The sequence below is a fragment of the Lepisma saccharinum genome, chromosome 27 (assembly GCF_977018435.1).
Source record: "Lepisma saccharinum chromosome 27, izLepSacc3.1, whole genome shotgun sequence".
NCBI lineage: Eukaryota > Metazoa > Arthropoda > Insecta > Zygentoma > Lepismatidae > Lepisma > Lepisma saccharinum.
Window position 1 is genome coordinate 10,153,943 of NC_139255.1, and position 18,162 is coordinate 10,172,104.

The 18,162-nt window shown below is 40.5% G+C and overlaps 2 protein-coding genes across 2 annotated transcripts; both read right to left on the minus strand.

The window, feature by feature from the left end:
• Window positions 1-415: 415 nt before the first annotated feature.
• On the minus strand, window positions 416-1,276 carry LOC145979953 (uncharacterized). Its single transcript, XM_083112895.1, has one exon. It carries the CDS (start codon window positions 1,274-1,276, stop codon window positions 416-418), a length of 861 nt encoding a protein of 286 aa, XP_082969021.1.
• Window positions 1,277-2,762: 1,486 nt separating this feature from the next.
• On the minus strand, window positions 2,763-3,749 carry LOC145979954 (uncharacterized). The gene has a single exon (XM_083112896.1). The coding sequence runs from the start codon at window positions 3,747-3,749 to the stop codon at window positions 2,763-2,765; it is 987 nt and encodes a 328-aa protein (XP_082969022.1).
• Between the last annotated feature and the right edge of the window lie 14,413 nt (window positions 3,750-18,162).

Genomic DNA, 18,162 nt, shown 5'->3' on the forward strand with positions numbered 1-18,162 from the left:
CCAAGTCATCGGCCTGTAGATTCCGTTGCTCCCTTCTCCACTTAGGACGTTGTTGTAACTGAGAAAGATAATCCCTACACCATCTGTCCCAGAAATGCTGTGTCAGCCTTTGCACGAGCTGCCACTTCGACAGTCTGTTCATTTTTATTGTAGCAAAGTCCATATCTGGAGTAGCTATCAATGCATCTCCTATTAAGAAATGGCCTGGAGTAAGTGCCTGCATGTCGTTGGGATCACTGGATAGAGCAGTTAACGGTCTGGAATTCAAACATGCTTCTATTTGTGTTAATACTGTATACAATTCCTCAAAGGTAAGTATGGCATTCCACACAACTCTTTTGAGGTGGTATTTAACTGATTTGACACCACTCTCCCACAAGCCTCCTGCATGAGGATTACGAGGAACATTAAAATGTCACTGGATGTCTAAGCTGCTTAGAGCACTTGAAATAGTTTCATTGTGCTTTGGTTGTTTTGCCAATCTCATGAATTCCTTTAACTCTCTATTTGTGCCAACAAACGTTGTTCCACAATCACTGTAAATATTACTGGGTTTTCCACGACGAGATACAAATCTCCGAAGTGCAGCCAAAAACGTCTCTGTAGTACCACTGCTCACTATTTCTAAATGAACTGCTTTCGTTGCGAAACAAACAAATAAGGCAATATAACCCTTATACCGCTTACGAGAGCGTCCAACCATTTCCTTCAACAGTATGGGCCCTGCATAATCCACACCACAGTTTATAAATGGACGAGAAGGATTGATCCTAGATTCTGGTAAGCTACCCATTAATTGTTCCCCAGCTTGTGTACAAAAGCGATGACAAGTTATACATTTCTTCACAATGTTACGCACTGTATCTCGCCCTCTCAGTATCCAGAATGTTCGTTGCAATGAGGACAACACTAACTGAGGACCAGCATGAAGATTAAGTAAATGTTCATTTTTAATTAATAAGTGAGTCAATTTGTGCTTCGCAGGTAGCAACATTGGATGTTCATGGTCCACTGTTATTCTTGCTTTGTGTAGCCTCCCTCCAACACGAATGACACCTGCCTCATCAACAAAGGGAGCCAAACACAATAACCTGCTTTTTGTTGGCAGGGGAATTTTAGCTTGTAAACAATGTAATTCTGCTGAGAATTCACTTTTCTGAGCTTGTTTTACAAGAGAGGTCGTTGCTGTCATAAGCTCTTTAGTTGTCAATGCTCCTTGCCTTCTCTGATTCACTGACTGACGAGCATTGAACACAAATCGTTGGATCCATGCCATTATTCTCTGCATTTTAGAAAAGCTTGAATATCTACTGATCAGATCTTCTACTGTACTGTACCTAACTGTAATGGCAATCTTCTTCTCTTCTTTTGTAACTTCTTCCAAAATTTCGTTGCTTGTCTCATGATGATCAAACGTTGCCAATGAAGTTGCTCGTAAGAACTCTGTTCCCGCCCACCATAACTCACACTGAGCTAAGGCTGAAGCACTGATACCTCTTGTAGCAAGATCTGCAGGATTTGATTTTTCCAGGATGTGTGACCATTGTTCACGATGACGACTCTCCTGCACTTCTGCCACTCGATTTGCTACAAATGTTTTCCACCTGCTTGGTGTTGAGGATAACCAAGCAAGCACAATGGTAGAATCAGTCCACACACACGCATCTTCCAATTTGTAGGATAGTGCATTGGAGATTACTACGAGCAATCGTGTCAATAAAACTGCGCTGATAGTTCTAGCCTTGGTAGAGACATTTGCTTGATTGGAGCCACCTTAGTCTTTGCTCCTACCAACCTCACTTCAACATGACCATCGACATAAACTGAGCAAAGGTACACTACCGCACAGTATGCTTGTTGTGAAGCATCACAGAAACCCACTAATTGACAAGCAATAGCATTTGCAAATACAATAGCACGTTTGATTTGTAATTGTTGCAGTACAGGAAATTCACTACAAAAATGTAGCCACAGTTCGCATGTTTCAACGGATAATGCCTCATTCCAGCACAACTTTTCTTTCCACAATTCTTGAATGAGTATTTTTGCTTGTATGACTGTTGGGGATAAGAAACCAAGAGGATCAAACAATTTTGCAATGTCAGATAACAATAGTCTTTTCGTCAATGTATGACGTTTTGGTGGTAAAGTCACAAGAAAAGTGAAGTGGTCAGCACCAGGATGCCACCTTAGACCTAACGTTTTCACAAGTTCACTGCAATGGATATCTAAAGGCACATTAGTTTCTCTCAACTCTACAGGTACTGCTGTCAACACTTGTGGCTCACTAGACGACCATTTACGTAACTCAAAACCACCCTTTGCTAGTAACTGTATCAATTGTGACTGCAATTCGATAGCTTCTTCCACATTGCTGGCACCAGATACCAAATCGTCAACATAAAAATCATTTAATAACGCTGGGGCTGCTAATGGAAATGCACTCATTTCATCAATAGCTAACTGCTGAAGACACTTTGTTGCAAGATAAGGTGTACTGGATGTCCCATACGTTACCGTGAGTAGCCTATAGTCCCTTATCAATTCTTTAGGATTGTCGCGCCACACTATTCGCTAAAAGTCTGTATCTGATGGATGGATCAATATTTGTATATACATTTTGGAAATTTCTGCACACAAGGGAATTTGATGCTTCCTGAACCTGAGTAACAATGGAAAGATATCACCTTGCAATTTTGACCCAACTTGAAGCTTATCGTTGAGACTAATCCCTGTTGAAGTCACTGAACTGGCATCAAAAACTACACGAAGAGGTGTACTGGTGGAATTTGGATTGATTGCAGCATGATGCGGTAATATAAACTATCACATGGTTTCTTTTTCACTTCACTTGCAGGAACAGGCTCCATATGTCCCAAGTCTAAATATTCATGCATGAATTCTGAGTAATTCTGATGAAAAACAGGAGACCTTGCAAACTTCCGTTCCATTTGCTGTAATCTCGCCACAGCTGTTTCACGAGAGTATCCTAAGGGAGGACTGTCTTCCTTGAATGGAAGGCCCACACTGAACTTATTGTTTTCTCGAACATGAGTCATAGAAAAGTGCTCTTCACATTGTATCTCCTCTAATGTCAGATGCCTTTGTCTTGGGACCTCCTCTACCTCCCAGAACTGGCGAAGTGCACTATCAAGACTACAAGATGCATGAAATGATGCTACTGCCCTTACCTTTGGAAAGTCCACACTGTCACAAAGAATCCAACCAAGAACAGTACGTAGTGCAGTAGGTGTTCCCTTTGGCCCAAGACGTTTGCCACTTTGCATAAGAAAAGGAAACAAATCTGCTCCATGTAAAATGTCCACCGGTTCCATCACATAAAACCTTGGATCTGCCAACTTCAGTCCTTGAATATGTGTCCACTTCCTGAAGTCTGGTAAAGGTTCCCTGGGAATGTTTCCTGTTATTTTAGGAAGTACGATTGCCCTTGTGGTGAATGTTTTCCTTCTGCTACTGGGTTGGAATTGTAGATTCACTACTGCACTGCCTACACCTACACCCGTTGCTGTAATTCCATTCACAGTGATGTCTGCCTTATGCTGACGTAAGCCTAATGTTTGCACACAGCGTGAGGTCACAAAGGAAGTCTCTGAGGCACAGTCCAGGCCCATGTAGCACACATTCTTGGGCCAACGTTGGGTGATTGTCGGCATGGTTGGGAAGTGGTTGGTAGTTCTAGCCAACGAATATCTTACGTTGGGCCAATGATTCACATTGTTGGCAGACATGGTTGTCAATTACGCCCATATTGTAGGTTGGCCCAACATTGCATTCAAGGTTTGGTACAGTGGCCAGTGACGTTATGCCAAACGAGAAAGAGGGAGTAAAATTCCCCCTGTCGATCAGCAAGACCCTACAGTGAGAAATAAATTCTGTTTAACGTTAAAAAATGTGCAAAAGCAATCACTTAAAGTGAAAATGACTTGTAGAATTAGATATTTCCAGAGCTTGAACATTTTCCGTCCCGAAAATTTCCCGACTTCCCGTCGAGAATGTCGGAATTTAAAAAATTTCCGACCCCGTCCCGACCCAAAAAATGCTGTCCCGCACACACCTCTAAAAACGATCACTGGAAATAGCGTGTAAAATTCGAGTTTTATGAAGTGTCGGGAAAAATAAAATATTTCTCGTCCCGAAAATTTTCCGATTTACTAGGAAAATGGTGAATTTTCCCCGTCCCGACCAGAAATTTTCTGTCCCATACTTACCTAATGTGAACGAATAGTGCGAATTCAATTTCTATTGCGCTACAATGTAAAGCTTAGGGCAACCAAATGAAGAACGAAATTCTTTCAGGACAAAACGAACCTCGGGCTGTTGCCGGAAAGTATAGCAAAGAACATTCTCAATGAATTTAGTTAAATATAGACGTAAAAACGATGGTGTGCTCTTTGATTTGTTCATCCTCCGGAGAATTTTTTAAAAATAATAATTTCACATAACGATTTATATCGAAATACATATAATCGATGTGTGTTTGAAAGTCGATTGTGACTTTGTGATGGCGGCCAAAGTGGATACGGATATGTGACGACTGACGAGTAAAATGTTTTTTTTTTACTGAAGACGACGTTGACAAAGGTAAGTGACACACTGATTTAGTTCGATAATAGTACAGAGAATGAAAAATAATGTTATAATTTACTTGCAGAGTTATTCATATTTACATAGTTATAAAAGTTATGCATTCCGAGGCAGTTTTTGGTAACGGTTAGATTTTTAAGAATGTACAAAATAGCATTGTATGTATCAACATTTTCTCCCGGATTTCATTATTAAACATGTCTAGGAACCTACGACCAAAAATTGGTGAGAGTATCACCATGAAATCGGGATGTAATAGATCGAACATGTGCCAGTTTTCTTTTCTTGGGGACCAAAAATTCAATTTTTGTGGGTCTCTTAATTGCAATTGAAATTATAAATTATTTCCTTGTTATGCATTATGAGAAACATCGACGATTTTTTCGAGAGAGACTCTGAATCACACAACCTCAACGAAGAATGTTGAAAGAGTATTTTTCGTATCTTTCCAGTTGCCAGTTGCTCAAGTTCCTTTTGTTTTATTGTGATTTCATCATGTTATGAATGCAATTTTTACATGGTTTGATTTCGATTTACTTCTGCTAGAGTGCCACACACGTAAATTTGCCGTTGCGTAGAAACGAATTTTCGTTTCGTCTCCCTCTCTCTTAGCATTATGTGTTCTACCCTGCTCGAAAACCTTCGCTATTGTTGCCACATTGTCATTCCATTCCTGGACACACTCGCGCAAACATAATTGAAAACAATTGAATAGCGCTTCAGCTCGCGGTTCCCACCGTTCGGTAGGGACGCTAATGTGGCAATATAGCACGGCGTAGTGCTTGCTTCTTTTATGCAGTGCATGTTCATTGGATAGCTAGTAACTAGTGTTGCCAACTGTAATAATGAAGCACTATTTCTGTCACGGAAGGGTAAAAGGCAGGTAAAGTAGCGGTGAGTTTTGTTGGATTGGAAGCACCATATTTTTATTTTATACTAAGTATTTGACCGGTTTGACGTTGTGTGCGTGTATTGCGTGTGTGTATGTAAAAGTGTGTGTTTGCTAATGAACGTTAAATTCCATAATGCCTCCAGTTCTGTCGAAGTTGAAATCAAAAACCTTGCATAGCCAAGCTCGGGAAATTCTAAGCAACGTGCACGAGTTCATGAAGGAGGAAGCCAGTCATGGTGTTAGCATCCCAATAAAGCATTTTGGCAAGAGAGCAGCGAACAGCAGCAACAAATTGTTCATATTTCATAATTTGGGAATTATTCAAAATAAATAAATTATGTGGCTCCAACATCATTTCAACTCTGGCTCCGGCACGTGTTCTTGTAGAAATTGCATAGAGGAGGCTGTCATTTTTGCTGCTTAATGCGATACATATTGTTTTCTGTGTTAAAATTGCCATGCTTTGATGGGTGACCAAGTTCATAGCAGGGCCGGCGGAAGGGGAGGGCGAACCGTCCCATCGCCCAGAGCGGCAAAATTTGAAGAGAAGAAAAAAATAAGCCTATTGAAAACTGTGATCGAGCGAGATATTCTTTTGCGCTGAATAGTATTGAAATAGCATAAGAAGTCTCATTATTTATTTTATATTTTGATGTTTTAGTTAGGAATATATTGATTTTCAATTTTCCGTTGCTGCGTAATGACCGGGGGGGGGGGGGTCGAAATAGAGCGGCATCTGCCGCCACCTCCCAGGGAGGCAAAATGACTAGCGCCGGCCCTGGTTCATAACAAAAGAAAAAGCCGCGCAGCTTATCGTCTAGTGGCAGTATATGTACTTGTTATTGTTGTGGAAGCCGGCATCCTTTGTAAATGTACAACAAAGGCAACCGACTGTCGCCGATCTCAGAGAGGAAATAATAATACTGCTTCAGGAGGAGTGTTATGGTGCAATTGTAGCGGTTTAACACGTTGGCATGTTATTATCTGCCGTTGCAGTTCCATACCAGTGTATACGGGTTTTGGGAGTGAAAAGTTAGAACGCCACCAGTGCATTAATGCAATGAAAAATAATATATATATTTTTTTATTTTGTTTGAAATCACTCAAATAAGGAATCGTATGAAGAAGTCTTCTTTGCAGCATTTTTGGTAATTTTACTTATGTGTTAGTTCATATTTTGCGAATTTTTAGTCCATATGTATGTAGCTACATACATAGTCACTTGTTAGTACATATTAATCCTAGTCCTGGTATAATGCATGACGTTTAAAACTCAACGTTAGATAGACCTGAATTCTCTAATTTTATTGTTGTACGTAACAGCTGTGCATCGGCGCACCGCAGCGATTTTTCTATCTGCTCCATTAGCAACACTGCTTCTTTAGTTCTGTCGCGCATTGCACGGCAGAATTATCTGCGCTGGACTCTAACACCTATTGCAGAGTTGTAGCGATTGCTTAAGATTTTGTTCAATATGTGCCTTTGTGGTAAATGTTTACTATCCTTCGGACACCTATAACTTCTGAGTTTCGTCAATTATTGACATTTCTACTTACCTATCTGCTTCGCGGATCATTTTTTAACGTGTATTCACGTTTTTTTGATCATTTTTTTTTTTAAAAAAAAAGTGTTTTTGTAACTGAAGAACGTACGTTTCCGCAAATGGTTTGTGGGTCTATGTGTCAATGGTTTGTGGGGCTATGCGGGAATGGTGTGTGGGGCTATGCGAGAATGTTGTGTGGGGCTACGCATATTTTTTTCGAAACCAATTTTTAACTATTGTAACCTATTGTGACCCTACCTAACCTAACCTTACCAGAAATGGTTCGTGGGGCTATGCATCAATGGTTGAATTTCCGCTATGAAACATTCCCACATCACACAAAACACCTTCCAGATGTTAGACAATACTACAGGAACTTATTACGTTAAGTAGTTTCTTCTGTAGAAATGAAGAAATCTGTCCGAAGGATAGTAAACTAGTACCGGAAGATACACTAACATGTTTGTAACTGTACAACGACACACTGTAGCTATTTTCCTGTTTCAATTTGTAATATGTATATTGTACTGATTGCAAGAGATTGATCTTTTACTTTTACTGGCATCTTCATTCTAGGTGAAGGCAAAGCAACTTCGGCTCTACAATCTACATCTGGGTCAGACAAGAGAATTGCAAATTGCCAGTTTCATGGGAGTAGTTTATCTGTTATTTCACGTCATCGGCCAAAAATTGAGAATAGACTGTTAGAAATACATGAAAATCAGAAGCTTATTTTGGAAAATTTGAATCCAACATTGATATCCTCAAATCAGCCCTTGCCTGAAAATCTAAAGCTTCCTTGTCAAACAGAGGATGACATTCAGAGGGTGGAAGAGTGGTTACTTTCTTCTCCTGAGCACATGAAGCAGATGGTAAGTTGACATATTTCCGTGAGTGAAATCATTAATGTCAAACTATTTTTTTTGTGTTAATCGAGCAGTTAACATTTTCAGCAAATTGACTGTAGCTCAAAGTGGTATGTTGTAATTTAAGAGAGATCAATTACATTCTAAACTCCATGTGCTCCTTTTACTTCAATATAAGTTTCACTGAAAAAATCATGCAAATTGAAGTATTTCAGTTTTCATAAAAATTCCGATCTCAAGGAGACGTCTCAAATTCGTTTATTTTGTTATTTTTCACATTTGTACTTACCTATTATGCATTCCTAAAGATTCTTTAAGGTGGGATTTCGCTTTTTTGACGAAAATAATTTCAATTTTGCACATATCGAGTAATTATTGTTCGTTCCTTTTTCGCTTGCGTTACACACAATATGGTGGGCAAATCTTGACTAACGTTGTCTATCATCAGTGGGTATGCAGTGTTTCCAACCTTCCTAACCAAAAAATAACTACTTCCCTAGTTAAAAGAAGGGTTATCTTAGTTACGGTAGGTTAGGTTAACATAGTTAAAAAAGGGTTACATTAGTTACGTTACATTAACTTTGTTAGGTTAACATACTCAAAAATCATGCACATTAAGATGCAGATTTACATAGGTTATGTAACGTTAACATAGTTACAAATATGTGTGGTTGGAAACACTGACCGAGGGTTACGTCATGAAATGCTCACAACATCTGGTTTATGTAGTGGAAGGAAATAGAGGCAACAGCTTTTGTGCATCAGAGAGACAAACCTTAATCTAGAAAAATACATGATTTACCGGCCAAATAAATTGAACGATGGAAGAAAACACTTCCATGACCTTTCAAAAGTGTACAGAAACTCAGTTCCGTTCTGTAAAATTGAAGAAATACGTTTCCCGGAGATTGAAATTTTACGATAAAATGTGTACCTTGTATCGCCCACAGTGCAGTCAGTGCTTCTTGATTGAATTAATGTTTCGTTGTAGGAATCATACATGAGTTTCATTGGAGACAAAAACCTACAACAAATTGAGTGAAGAATTCTGGATAAAATATTTTCTAATGCATTGGCAGCAAGTCATAACTGGACTGGAGAACACAACAAAATACCTTTCCGACATTTGAAATTATTGGAACTTGCACCAAGTAAGTTAGAAGGCTGTTCTTTTTTTCTTTTCTCAATTGGTAACTAAATTTGGCTGTAGGGCCATTACTTGTTGATGTAAAATCCAAATAATGTACATGATGGAAAGTTTTAGAACATTTAGTATTAACAGTAAGCATTCTTTTACATAAGTCTTTAAAAATCCTCTAATAAGGACATTTCAAAAATGTATTCTGAGAAGAAACATTTTTATTTAAAAAAAAACTTATTTGTTGTTTAATTTTACCATTGCTTTTGGTATATATATTTTTTTTACTTCAGCTGTCTTATTTACTTAATAGGAAAAACTAATATTATATCATGTAACACTGAAGTATTCTGCTTTTACTAGAACAGTGTTCATAAGTGCAAACTCATTTGTCACATTTCAGCAAGCCTGGCTCAGTTAGTTGAGCTTTCACTTTATATTCAGAAGGTAATGAGTTAGATCTCAGATGAGGCCAGGCTAGCCATGCAGTTTCTTCCCTGCAGTTTTACATCACTCAGACGAAATGAATATTGTGGCAAATCTCTGTAATTCCTTTCTCATCCTTTCCCTACCATATAGTCATGGGCTTCCGGATGGGGTGCCCCCCCCCCCGGAAAATGAAAGTCAACCAAAAATTATGTATTTCACACATATAATTTCATTTTAGCCACAATAATATCTGTTAATTGTTGCATGAACACCATAAATTCAAATTTGAGCAATTTGTTTTTAGGAAACAACACTATTTTGGGGGGAAAATGTGCCTTGTTTGCCCCCTACCCTGGGAAAAAAATACCTTCCTTGCCCCTCCCTGGAAAAAATCCTGCGGACGTCCATGCATATAGTATAAGTAACTGTCTAGATGTGAAGGATTAATGTCACCCCATATGGATAATATGTGAATATTAGTTTCCTTTCATGGGACAGGGAATAAGTTTAATCCTCATACTAAAGATAGGCCCAAGTACACATATCATATGGTATGTTACATTTTAGTTCATCCATGGATCTAACAGTTTGAATTGTTTATAGTTTCAGTTCGAAGGAATTCATGTACAACAAATGCATCAGATTATGAAATACACTCAGTGATACAAAGCTGGTTCCGCTTTGTCAATGATAGAAATGGCAGCCGGGAGCAACGTAGAAAGGAAAAGGCAAGTGCAGGAATATCAAGAAATAAATAAACAAGTAAAGACTGGTGATAGTTTTTCAGCAAGATATGAGAGACGAGTCATTTCTAAAGCTGCAGAAATTATAATGAGTGAATTTCATGAAGTCCCTTCTGTTTCAGGATCTACAGACATAATTCAAAGTGGTTGGTTCTGTTGTTCAGACTACAAGTTCATTTGACTGTATCAAATCTATACTTTTGCATGAAAATGAGAATTGTATTGTGGGAACAACCTCACCTGATGATTGCTTCTTAATGAAAGATGGTGGGTGATGTTGTTGTTGTAAACTCCATTGAAAAGGATTGTAGTAATGATGGTTTGTACATATAATTTAAATTGAACATTTTCATAAACAAATTGGACATTTTCACTTCACCTCTTCCAAGCAGTAGATTGTTTATGTTTAAGTTAAAATAATGTAAGAACAGAGTTATTGTATCCTCAAGTTATTTACATAAAAAGTATATTCGTATATTCTTACAGCAGATTTCGCTGACACATCAGCATTTGGATGTATTCTATTTTGTAATAATAAGCTATTCTATTGAAATGACATTATTGTGTTCTTTGACACCTAAATTGTCAACCTCTTGCACCTTTTTTCCTTCTATAAATACAATAGCATCTTGCTACTTTTTTTTGTAATGTATGACGGTAATTATAGTATATGTAAAATTCGTTTTGCTTATTGGCTCCGCTAAGAAATGTTTTACTTTTATAATGATAAATACATAAGTTTTTTTATCATTCCTTGTATTCTTCTCCAGTGTTTGAAAATGTCTTAATAAATTTTTATACATACAAGAAATGATGCAATTGTTTGTAAAATATTTATTAATATTATAAAGAAACTTGCCAAAGTATTAACATTGAGTAGTGTAATCAACCCGGTTCTGCGCCCTTAAGTGAGGATAAAAAAAACCTGAAAAAAACTCACTTTCTCTCCACGTTCTGCGACTCATTTATTGCGCTGACGATGTTTCCCAGCGTAGAAAACAGCACCAAAACATCAAAAACTCACTTTAATTCACTGAAGTGAGCCACAATGTTGCCAACCTACGAAAATTTCATCAAAACCTAAAAAAAAAACAAAAAAAAACTCACTTTCTCTCCACGTTCCGCGCATTTATTCGTTGCGCTGACACAGCGTGATGAGTAAATAATGCACTTTCTCATTCTTGAAGTACGAATGCACCTTATCGTAATTTTCCAAGTCCCGGTCAAATGTTTATATATCGTGACCTTTGTAAACCTACCTCTCTTGGGAACGATGTGCCACACACACACGCGCGCGCTGGCGCCTCTTATTATTTTCGTATTGTGACGCAAGCAAACAAACAAATAATTTTTTTGTATTTTTTTAAGATTCCTGGCCCCTAACCCCGCCAGGTGCGTGGTGCCCAACCCAAAAAGGTTCTAACGGCTGCGGTTATAGATAACCACACCTCTATAGAGTTTTCACGTGTTTTTTTTTTTTTTCTCTCAAACTTCCATGAAACTCTACAGAGGACCTCCGTAATGCATGCAACGTGTACTAACGACTCTAGTGTTATTTGATGTTGTAATATTTTTGGATATAGAGTTTTATTGTGAGATAGATAAAAATAATTATGTTTATTATAATATTTTCTTGATGAAGATGGAGAATGTGTGTGTTATAAAAACTAAAGTTGCATGCTTTTTTTCCTAGTGTGTGTGTGCTTGATGTTCGACAGCATCTGAAACGATAAAAAAAAAGAAAAGAATTTTATTGTTAATTTTCTCATGTAAAAACAACAAAATTTTGTGCAAATTCTGATTGTCTCGTGCTATAGTGCAAAAAACTGATGAAAAAAAAAAAGATATTGTAACTGATAACTGGTGAAATTGACATTGTAACTGATCTGAACTAGTGAAATTCGTATTATTATTGTGCTAGCACAAAATTCTTATTGTAACTGATTGTGCAAGAAAAAGATGTTAAACCTGTTAAAACTGCTCTGTGACCCTCTCGTTCTTCACGTCGTACGCGAAAGACTTCTCTGCAATCAGGATGACGCTGCACACGGTATCATCGGGCAGCGCGTCGTGGAACTCGCAGACGATCTTGATGTTGGTGCGATCGTTGACCACCACCTGCTTCCTCTTCGTCGTGTTGATGACGAACATCGGCCTGCGGATTTTGAATTCGCTGGGGGTGTAGTATACGTCCACGTTTCCCTCGGTCACGCGCTTGTAAGCTGTGTAAGCTTCGTAAAGTTTGAGGTAATCGTCTTTGGTCATGTCGAGGTTGTAATTTTCGCGCGGGAACACTTCGTTCCTACCATTCTTGAGATAAACGTTCTTGATCTTGCAGTTGTCGAACTTGCTGGAATCTTTTTCCTTGTTGTTATCGCGCCCGGTCTGAAAGAGCACTACGACGAAATCTGGCATGTCGAACTGTATGTTGTTGAACTGAGTCGTCACGTCGAATTCCATGTGACTTCCCGACGCCAACTTCTGCACGCACTGGTAACCGTGAAAGTGAATCGGCACCTGAGGACTCTTCAAGATCTCCGCTTTGTACTTGAGGGCGTAGTTTGTTTTGTATTCCACGATCGGCATTCTCAATTCCATGCTCCGGATGACGCACTTGGCTGCTTCGGGTAATGTGTTGGCTATCGGCGTGCCGTCGGCGTTCAAGTTGGTGTATCGCATCAGTGCGTTGTTGTCGTTGGCCGCTCTTCGAAACGTGACGCGCAATCCTCCCTTCCACATGATCTCCTTGTAGTCGGAGAAGAATCCCGGCAGCAGACGCATGGGAAAGAGCACCGTGTGACTTCTCGTCGATATTTTCGTTCCCGCTTCGAACCCTCCCGCTTGATAGTATGCCGCGTCTGTTTTGGATAATTTCAATGTTCCCACTGCCGTCGACGTGATGCCTGGATAATCTATTCTGTCGATGACGGTGTTGCGTTTCCTCACCTCCACCTGCGAGAACAGGTGAGGCACGAAGTTGTCCACGAGTTTCAAATTTGCATTGGGCGGAAACGCTTCTCCGCTTTCCTTCTTCACCACGTCGAATTGAAGGTAGAGGTCCGCTCTGTGAGGATGAACGAACCCGTCGCCTACGTCCACGTCGTATTCGATCTCCCGGTTCGCTTCGTTGAGATTGGCGAACGTGCGACGGTTCGGAGGGAAAGATTGCAATTCGTAACTTTCGATTTGCTCCATTTTCACTATGTATGGGTTATTTATTATACGTTGATCTCCACGATGGCCGTCGTAGTGGCACCTGCGAAATCCACCACGTCTCCTTTCTCGTTCGTCACCACCAACTCTATGTCGTCTATGCGGTTGCGACATACTGGAAAATAGATCGGCGAAGAGGGCGTGTAGATGATCGGTTCCATGAATTCGGAACTGGGTTTGAACGTGGCGATGATTCCCGTCTGCTTGTGACTTCCCAGCAACCCCCCGTCCGAAGATTTAGTGATCATTCCTTCCGCCACGTTACAGTGAACGTTCAGAGTCTCTATGGCCAGAAATTTAGGAATGTTTGCTGCCGTGTGCTTGATGCCAGCTTCGAGTTTTGTGTCGTTCTCGAAACCTAAAAGTTCACCCATGGTACCCAGGTCCACGGTCTCCGTCGCCGACACGATTTCCACTCTGTGCGTGACCGAATTTTGAGAAAGGTACGTGCCTTTGGGTAACTGAGCTTGCAAAGTGGAAAGATTGTATTGACCTGGCGTGACGACGATGTGTTCGCTTCCGACGCTAATTTTGTTGTTGTGATGCGTGACGTTAGGTATGAGGTACATGCTGTAGAATGCACGCAGAGCTACGGATTTAGGATAGACGATGTCGTCGTGCAGCGTGAGTTTCAAGATCGAAGATTCGCTCGTGAGATGGAACACGCCCATCGTGTTTAAGGTTCCACAATGCTTTTTGGAAATCTTTGATCGTAGGCTTATTTATTTTAGAGAGAAACGTGAGCACGGAGAGACAGAGATGACCGCAGTTCACGTCTCCGAAATTTTGAATGCGTTCGTCGTTGTAGTATATAGAGGTTTTGTTTGTTTTCAGATAATGAACTAAATTTGTAGGTGGAACGCCTCCGAAAGAATCGAAAACGAATGCTTTGTTATTGTCGTTTTTGTGGTAACATATCCAATGCGTGCCTGGATTTTCTTGACTGTCCAAGTTGACTACGCCGCATTCTTTTCTTTTAACGCTTGAAGGTAACGAGTCGGACATGAAAACTCCTCTGAAGTTTTTGATTTGTAATGGTTTGATCAGAGATTCAATGTCTCGGTTGGTGAGTGCTGCTGTTTCTTTTTTTAAAACTTTTTCATCACACCCTTCCCCTCTTTCTTCTCCATGGCCAGATTATGACGTTTCTGTTCTTCCAACTCGGCTTTGTTCTTCTTCGAGTCGATGACGGTTTTCGCGATGGCGGCGCTTCCGCCGGCCAAACTTCCAACGGCCCCCAATGCTGCCAGGATGGCCGGGATGCTGAATATGAAACCTCCGATTTTTTGCTGTTTCCGCGAACGCTGCAAGCGTCTCAATTGAGGTGTGCTGAGAAGTAATTTCATTCCGTGTCCTTTCGTCAAGCAAGAACGTTTCTTCTCGCGTTGTTTCTTGGTGAGTAACCCATCGAGGGCACCTAGATTTTTTAGATTGGAGTATGGTATCTGGTACACGACACCCTTGGGCTTCATGTTTTTTTTTTCACGGTATGTTATTTATATATAAATGTTCTGAGATTTTTTTTCGTGTAATTTTTTTTTCACGGTATGTTATTTATATATAAATGTTCCGAGATTTTTTTTTGTTTCGCGCAATTTTTTTTTCTTTCAAGGATATACTCCGCGCAGCGTTGTTAAACAAATTCTATTACGTGCTTCGTTTTCTTACCAAGAAGTTCCTTTGTCCCCTTGTACACGATTCGAGTTTTGTTCTCGATTAAAATAGATAGCTTCTCGTCGGATAACATGTTAGCGTATCGATCCGGTAAAAATAGACTGTATTGTGCGTTGAGCAACAGACGCACCTTGGGACCGTACTGGGTAGAAACGATTGAACCGGAAGTTATCGTGTAAGGTTTGTCGACTTCCAATTCCTGAATTTTTACATACTCGACTGACAAATTTAGCATTTGTTTTAATGCTTGGAGATCACTCATTTTTTTCACTTATATCGAAGGAGAAAAATTTCAGTGTTAGAGAAATTTAATTTTTTTCACAATGTGTGTTATTTATATATACACCGAAGATTATTTTTTTTTCACGATGTGTGTTATTTTATATATATTTTTTTTCACGAGATTTTTGTATCGAAGATTTTTTTGTCTGTGTTAGAGGAAGAAAGTTTGTGCTTCGGAAAACGCGATGATGCGCGTGATGATATCTTCCGTCTCTTGTTTCGACTTATGCCAATCATCTGTGAATCGTCTTCTCCCCTGCCTCGCCTCGTGCAGTTTATCTAACCTATCGTTTAATTTTTCCCCTGCGGCCGAAAGAAGAGTGTCGAGATCACCGCACCTCATGCCGCTAATCTCCCGAAGATAATCCTTGACAGCCATTTCACAAGGGATGCGAAATTCCGGTGTTGATCTCGCTATGATCAAAAGTTTTCTTATATCCTCACAATCTCCGTTTACTGCATGTTTGAATATTTTACACAGCAGTTCGTGTGGCAAGTCGGTTATACCAGACATGATGTTTTTTTTTTTTTTTACTGTATGTTATTTATATACCCCACCCAAGTTTTTGTTTCGTGTTCATGGCTATGGTGGTGCCCAGTGGCGCAACTCTTTCTCCCAGCGATGCGTCTCTGCTGACGAATCTTTCGAAAGCTGCGTGCTCTAACTTTCTGTCTGCTTCGTGACGTGCATCCAGATCGGTGCGAGTGGTGTTGTAAGCGATGTCGTGATCTTTGCATGCAGCATCCAACAGATTCACACCCCCTGTCTCCTTTCTCCAATCTTTTCTCGAGTTTGGTACCCGGTCCGCAGTACTGGTAGCCAGGTAAATGCATCTCGAAAGGTAACTTGTTGATGATGTCGTTCACGAGTCCCTTTCCTTCGGCCACGTTCCAGAATCTCGGAGGCAGCGTGTTGATAATTTTGATGAGGTAACCTATGCCCTTGTCGTCGTTCACGATGAAGTTGGAAAGTTTGGCGCTGATCATGTCCACGATGCCAACCTTCTCGTTGTAGAAATTACGATTGCCTGTATTCTCCTCTCCTGCAATAACCAACAATCGGTCTATGAGCTTGCGCACGTCGTCCACCCAAACGAATTCTTTGGGTAACGTGTTGTAGAGTTTGACGCCGCTGCCTGTTTTGACCTGGTTCCAAATCGGTTTGATGAGATTTCTGTACTTCTCACCGCTGCTCGATTTCACCCTATTCTGCGAGGCGTCGTTGTTCTGGTACAAGGCATCCGTCATGATCCAAATTTCCTTGTAACTCTGGTAATCTTCGTCGGTGTAATATTTCGGCTGCTTTTTGGCAACGAGTTCCCACAGTCCCACCGTACCCGGATACCTGTTCCAACTATCCTTCTCGCCTAAATTAACTTTAATGTCGTTGCCTTCGAAGGTCACCTTCGATTTTCCAATCTTCCAAACCACACCTCCGCCTTCGTTGCTCTCCATGCTCGGATACAATCCGAACACTTCATCCTTGTCGAATTTCCCCGTGCTCAGGTAGTCTCGTGCCAAAGGTCCCAACTCGATCTTATCCAAAGACGACGACGTGCTACCTATGGCTCGACGTCGTGCCGGTACGTCCTTCAGTTCGAACGGCGTCGAAGGAATGCTCGAAATGGGCGTGGGTACGGTGTAACTTTTAGCTGCAAGTGGTACGAGTTCGTTGATCAAATTTTTATTTTGTTCCGTGACGCCTTTAATTTCTTTACCTAGATCGCTGATGGCGTCGATCACAGGTTGATCTTGACGTTTCTTCTCTTCGTAGAATCCGCGATTCTCGGATTTCCAACCTTTGAAGCGTTTCGCGAGGTAATCGCGAAGCTTGAGATTTTCGTCTTCGATTTTTCGTTTCGTCATAACGTTATTTATACACGTCGTTTCTCACAACGTTGCAACGTTTAGAAAGTCGTTGATTTTGTTTCTGTATTTTCCGTCGTTGGGTTTCCTCGTCATGTCGATCGTCGCGAATCCGAAATCGTCACTGTTCCAACAGTGGGAGCAGCAGCGTTCCGAAAATTGATTGTAGTTTATGTCTCCGCCTACGTAGTCATCGTACGCGTGCTTGAGGTTGGTGTGATCTTGACGAAACAAACATATGAAATTAGCGTTGTCGCGTACTAACTGTTTTGGAATTTTGGAAAACGTTTGAGCTAGGAAGAAGCAATCCATTCCTTTGTGACGACCTTGCGTGAAAAAGTTGCGAATTTCATTTTGATTTTCCAGGATGACAACGACTGAATTTTCACGACAATCGTCGAGTGGTTTTATTTCCGAAGAGAACGTTGCAATGTCCAGACCATCGTACAGTTTCATCAGTTGCTGGTATTTGGATTGCTCCAAACTTTTCGAGAACACGTACAGGTGCCTGTTCTTCCAATCTAACCAATTCGGTGCGAGGAGAAAATTGTCCACGAGCAGTGTCGTTTTCCCACACCCCGAAGGACCTACGATCAGACAGCGGATGCTGTCGGGAAGCAACTCGCCGTTCTTTTTCTTCTTTCGATTTTCCGAATCAGGTAGACGTTTCACGACATTCCACGCACTCATAGAATCACTTTGTTTGAATCGATCCAACTCGTGTCCGGAAATCCCAGCCATTTCACCAAAAGTTTGTCGCCTCTCTTACGCAAAACTTTTTCGATAAGGTACGTGTCGGGGTATTTAGTTTTAGAGAGTTCCTCCTCGTAGAAGCGCCCCAATAAAATTTTACCGCCACTGTCCTTTATTATATACGTGTGACGGTTTCCGGGTAGAACTCGAACCACGGT

Bases quoted from the DNA above. Each gene is read 5' to 3' on its own strand.
- LOC145979953 (XM_083112895.1), bottom strand. From the start codon at position 1,276: ATGGCATGGATCCAACGATTTGTGTTCAATGCTCGTCAGTCAGTGAAT.
- LOC145979954 (XM_083112896.1), bottom strand. From the start codon at position 3,749: ATGTCTGCCAACAATGTGAATCATTGGCCCAACGTAAGATATTCGTTG.